The 6,100-nt window shown below is 42.2% G+C and overlaps 1 protein-coding gene across 1 annotated transcript in view; it reads left to right on the top strand.

Annotated features, from left to right (window-relative positions):
• The first annotated feature begins 5,410 nt into the window (after positions 1 to 5,410).
• LOC139376490 (ankyrin repeat and SOCS box protein 17-like) overlaps positions 5,411 to 6,100 on the top strand; it is a 1,507-nt gene continuing 817 nt past the window's right edge. Inside the window, exon 1 of the mRNA XM_071119130.1 lies at positions 5,411 to 5,802. Coding sequence (XP_070975231.1) covers positions 5,411 to 5,802 — 392 coding nt within the window. The remainder of the gene's footprint in view (positions 5,803 to 6,100) is intronic.

Below are 6,100 nucleotides of genomic sequence, written 5' to 3'. Positions count from 1 at the left end.
CCACATAGGTCTCATGTTTGAGCTGTTGAATTGCAACTCTACTTTTCCTCTATACTGACACTTTGCTTGTTTGATTGCCTTGCGGCGGGAATAGCTGCACTGTTTGTATTTGGTCATGGTTCCAGTCGCCTTGCCATGATTAAAAGCGGTGGTTCGCGCTTTCAGTTTTGCACAAATGCTGCCATTAATCCACGGTTTCTGGTTAGGGAAGGTTTTAATAGTCCCAGTGGGTACGACACCTCCGATGCACTTGCTAATAAACTTGCTCACCGAGTCAGCGTATACATCAATGTTGTTGTCTGAGGCTATCCTGAACTTATCCCAGTCCACGTGATCGAAACAATCTTGAAGCATGGGTCAGCGTCTGGGATATGATCGCATGTCCAGGGTGGAGGTCTGAACAAAGGATCCGCTTTGGGAAAGACGTATTCCTGGTTGTAATGATGGTAAATTGACATCGCTTTTACATCCAATAGTTCTTCCCGACTGTATGTAATAACACTTGAGATTTTCTGGGCTAAAAATGTAAGAAATAATACATTTAAAAAAACAAATAACTGCAGTTTTCTAAGAACCTGAAGTGAGGCGGCCATCTCTATCTTTCATACAAAACTTAACCTTGTGACCCATTCCATACATCTGTTATTTGTCGTGTAGCCTGAAAGGAGTGTATCTTGGCTATAAAAGACCTTTGTACCTTTGTCTCGGGGCTCTCAACAAATCATCTGGAGGGTGATTCGTCGACCAGCCATCATTATCGTAGAGCACTCAATCGATTCACTTTATATATGTGTGTGTTGTATTGACCTGCTCCCTTATTAATAAGTGAATAAAGATTTAGTTTACATATAACTCTGACTTGTGTGATAAGTTTGTCTCTCCTCATTTGAGAGTAAAGAAATGAACCACCACACCAGTTCAAAGTGAATGATGGCAGGCCCCTGTGACAAATGGCTTATTTGTATAAAGGCCTACTGTAGCTCTGATTGGCTACAGCGCACCGGTGTGTGTAGACTCTGGTCCTGGACAAGACAGATGGTTTGGTTCTGATTTATTTACTGCGGTGTCTTTTAATTGTCCAAACGCACGGCTGCTTCCCCACTCTATATTGCTATAGAATTTTCACAAATGCCTTAGAATACATCATTCCCTAACATTCTAAGAATTTATGAAACCGTGAAAATTACCATATGTAAGTGCTCGCTTGTCAGAAAATGCTTTAAAAAAGTGCCATTCTTCCTGGGGGTGTACTATATATATATATATATATACAGATTTGAATACAATTGAATGTTATTAAAATGCTTTCAGTACCACTTTAAATGCAACAATGTTTCACACTCTATTTTCAGAGATGGCGAACAACAGGAAGAGAACTGCAATAAAAAAAACACACAGTTCCACTCACCAGATGATGATCATTTGAAACTTAACTTCCTGTTGAAAGTTATTTTTGAAAAAAGAGGAGAAAATAACAAATTAGCAACAACACCCTACTTGATAACACCTACTGCAGCCGCTGAAAACTAGCCGACAACAAAAGCTAGCTAGCTAGACCATGGGAAAACTACTGCTCGCTATTAAAACTACTGCTACCTGTTGGCCTTCAAGAAGGCAGATGTTTCCATAAGTTTTTGTAAAAACGGTCCACCCATTAAGTCAAAATGTGATTGGTTGATTCTGCTGTCACTCCAAAATGTTGAATGGCAGATGCCTTTATCTGGCTTCTGATGGCCTAGCCAATGGCTGACTTAGCTAGCTAGATTTATCTCCCCAGAAACCAGCAAAGAAAAATCATGATTGGATCTTTTTTAATCTTCATTTTTAACCCTTTCCTTTCCAACAAAAACAGAAGAGAATAAATCAGAACATAATTGAAAATAATAACATTACTATTATTGTTTTATAAATCCTTAGCCCTTCTCTGAAGGCGTAGAAGGCCCTCATTGTTCCTGTCACGTCCTGACCTTAGTTCTTTTTTTTAGGTCTCTATTTTAGTTTGGTCAGGGCGTGAGTTGGGGTGGGCATTCTATGTTTTGTGTTCTATGTTTTCTATTTCTTTGTGTTTGGCCTGGTATGGTTCCCAATCAGAGGCAGCTGGCATTCGTTGTCTCTGATTGAGAACCATACTTAGGCAGCCTATTTTCCCACTCTTGTTTGTGGGTAGTTATTTTCTGTTAAGTGTATGTCACCTTGCAGAACTGGTTTGTTTCTTTCATTCACTTTGTTATTTAGTTTTGTGTGTTCAGTCTAATAAATTAACATGGACACTTACCACGCTGCATATTGGTCCGATCCTTCCTCCTCCTCAGACGAAGAGGAGAAGCGTTACAGTTCCCCACTGTGTTTGGGTTAGTAATAATTTGTAGAGTGTCTCTATTTTACCTCAGAGTGTATGTTTTCACTATTCTGAATGTCTAAACGATCCAGATGTCCTTCTGAAATATGAACACAGAAATACTGGACATTTTGAACTCTTATTATGGTGCTGATTTGACAAAATTACAATCATGGTCTTGAATTGGACTCACATTGTTCTGGTCTTGGTCTCACTTTAGGTGGTCTCCAACACAACACTGGTAGATACTCTAACCATTAGATACCTGAATAGATGGTAGATACTGAGGCTGCTGTACTGCACATAAATCACCATAACAATACAGCATGACCCATCCCTGACCAGTCATCAGTCCTGCTGAGGAAGGCAGGAAGGAAGGAAGGAAGGAAGGTAGGAAGGAAGGAAGGAAGGAAGGTAGGAAGGAAGGTAGAAAGCAAGGAAGGAAGGAAGGTAGGAAGGAAGGAAGGAAGGAAGGTAGGTAGGAAGGAAGGAAGGAAGGTAGGAAGGAAGGAAGGAATGAAGGTAGGAAGGAAGGAAGAAGGAAGGAAGGAAGGAAGGAAGGAAGGAAGAAGGAAGGAAGGAAGGAAGGAAGGAAGGAAGGAAGGAAGGAAGGAAGGAAGGAAGGAAGGAAGGAAAAGAGAGGAGGAGAGAAGAGTGACTGAGTCAAACCTTTTAGGAGAAACAATGCTTTCATATTTGTCTCTGTAAAAAAAGATTTGGTTGTCGCATCAGTCACTCGTCTGTCAGAGAGAGCAACACACTTGCACTAAATTTCAGTTGTGATTCTTCTTTAACCTTGGCATTCTCTATTCTGGTTTCCAGTTTGTTTCAGCCCTCTTGTCAACTCCTAGGTATTGTCATACCAATGTTTGGTTTGCCAATGACAATGAATCAGACAAAAACACAAGCAGGTCTGAGACCAGGCTAGGCAGTCTCGTCAAAAACACAACCAGGTCTGAGACCAGGCTAGGCAGTCTCGTCAAAAACACAGCCAGGTCTGAGACCAGGCTAGGCAGTCTCGTCAAAAACACAACCAGGTCTGAGACCAGGCTAGGCAGTCTCGTCAAAAACACAACCAGGTCTGAGACCAGGCTAGGCAGTCTCGTCAAAAACACAGCCAGGTCTGAGACCAGGCTAGGCAGTCTCGTCAAAAACACAATCAGATCTGAGACCAGGCTAGGCAGTCTCGTCAAAAACACAGCCAGGTCTGAGACCAGGCTAGGCAGTCTCGTCAAAAACACGACCAGGTCTGAGACCAGGCTAGGCAGTCTCATCAAAAGCACAACCAGATCTGTCAGTGTCATTCCAGTCCGATATGTGTTTTGCTGCCCCCTAGCAGATTCACAGAACACTGCAGGTATTCATCTATTCTATTGCGTGACATTAAGTTCATCAGCTCACCACACAACTCAACTGTATCCACAACACATGATCATGGAAACGTTACCTTTACAGAAATAACAGATAGGCCGACTGGAATATGTCAGTGGGAACATTTATTGACAACAAATAGTGAGTGTTATTTTTATTGAATGACACTTGACTAATGTGACTTATAAAAGGGGTTATAAGTAGATAATACTTTTTAAAGTAAGCTTCTGATAAGTACTTTTATGCCTAAAGTCAGCCTTTTCTATAAGTATTTTAATCAGTCAAACACACGAAGGTCCCATGGGAAGGGTTTGGCTGATGTTATGCTCTGTCAACGGCTGCTTAACATCAGCCAAAACCGTCCCATGGGACCGTGTGTTTGAGCTATTGAAGCAGTTGGCAAACAGAGACGCGGTTGTGCCCAGCGGCAGGGAACGTTCTGAAACCTTCCTATCGGAAAAGTCTGTAGTCTGAGCGGTGAAAATCTGAGAATATGAAACCAAGGACCAAGGACAGCGACTCCAGAATAGACATTCTGATGAAGCTTCACGCCCAAAACGTCTATGAATTTAAACGACACGCCGTTGAACAGGAGTTGCTGAAGCAAGATCACTACCGCTCCATGTTTCATATCAAGAATGGGATAAGAACTGTTGAGATGACGTTAAGGGATATAAAAATGATTAGTGGGTATTGTCACCAAACGGAAACTCTCAAGGAGAAACCAAAAGAATCCTTTCCAAATCTGAGCCTCGGAAATAGTTTGAGAGATTTCCGCAAAGGTAACCAAGAAGAAATTATTTCGATTCTGAACTTGAATGGTAAGTGTACCACCTCACTACCGAAGATTCGTCTGGACCACACCAAAGGAAATGCAAATGGTGAGCAGAAAATCGCATCTTCTTTGGGGGGGCCTTTTCGTGCCACGGCATTCAGCGCAGGAGTGATATGTGGTTTCCCTTCAGAAAGTGGAGTAATCGATGTATCTATCTCCCCTTTGTTGCATTGTAACAAAATCCGTTCCAAATCAGTCATTACAGTAATCAACGACCATAGGACTGGGATCAACGGAAATGGGCCGCTATCTCAGTTCTCGGAGTCGCGCGGCTCAGCCTTTGGTACCAAGGACAACACCCGCACCCGCGTCACAACAGCCATGTCCAAGACTGCCATAAAGGAAGGCCTGAGAGAGTTGGTCCTGGAGTACAAAAGACAAAGGACTCTGAGGTATATTGAAAAACAAAAAGTATTACCAGAAAAAGTGTCTGCTTTTATTAATGGACTCTAGCAGAAGAAGATTAATGGATAGTCAGCAGAATTTATTAATTAGCAGAATTTAATAATTATTTATTAATGGATAGTTAGCAGAAGAAGAACACGGGAGGTTCTTCTTGGATAGATTTTACGCATGGGCTAGAAGGTGTCCATAACCATTTAGGTTAAGACATGAACGCCAGTGTTTTTAGCTTCACTATTGCAGGATATTATTCAACAAGATAGGTGCATTTAATATTTTAGAACAGACTATAAAGTCAAATTTTTCAAGGAAACAAGCACTGAGTGGCCAAGTGCGAACAATAGAGCGTTCTGCGTAATGACCCGCGTTCACGTACGTAACAATGCTCAGGAATGTATCAATTCTAAAAATGTTGAACAGCAACGTTTGTACTTGAGAGGGAAGGCGAGTGTCCGACCACAACAATGTCGGATAGTGACGAAGACCACACCGAAGGCGAGGATAACGTTTTTCTCAACCTCGTCGCGCGTGTCATCCGGAAACCCCTCTACCGGTTTCCAGGGCAGTGGGGTCACGAGACCTACGAGCCACGGATCTACAGAAGTCTGGGTACCATCCTACGGAACGCGACCTCGGAAGAATTCGATGCTTTTATAATGGACTTTATTGATTTTGCGCGGACGGCTCATGCGCGCCTGGACATGCAGTTCTACATGGAGTTCATTAACGTGTGCACCAATACCATCCTGCACTGGGTGTTTGCGCGCAGGCGCAGCGCCGACATAGTCCGGAAGTTGATGGAGAGGACGTCGGTGTTTCTGCAGGACCAGACTAACAACCTGGCCATAGCATGGAGGTAAAAAAAAAAAAAACGTATTTACATTTTTATTTTATTATTTTTTTTACCATAAAACTCTGATAAAACTGTCAACTCTAAATGTAGGCCTAATTTCATTTCACAACCACCTGAGCCATCCAGATCCAGCCAGACCTCTTGGCAGAGACTGTAATAGTACAGTATGCTCCAATACATGAAAACACTAGTAATCACACTGGTGATAGTCGGGTTATAAGAGAACGTGGTAAAAATGGTCCTACAGCTGCAGTCTTCAACTCTGGTGTAATTTATTAGTGTTGGACCGGAATAAAAGCCT

This window comes from Oncorhynchus clarkii, chromosome 20, assembly GCF_045791955.1.
Source record: "Oncorhynchus clarkii lewisi isolate Uvic-CL-2024 chromosome 20, UVic_Ocla_1.0, whole genome shotgun sequence".
Classification (NCBI taxonomy): Eukaryota; Metazoa; Chordata; class Actinopteri; order Salmoniformes; family Salmonidae; genus Oncorhynchus; species Oncorhynchus clarkii.
The sequence above is the reverse complement of the archived record's forward strand: the minus strand, read 5'-3'. Positions and strand labels throughout refer to the sequence as shown.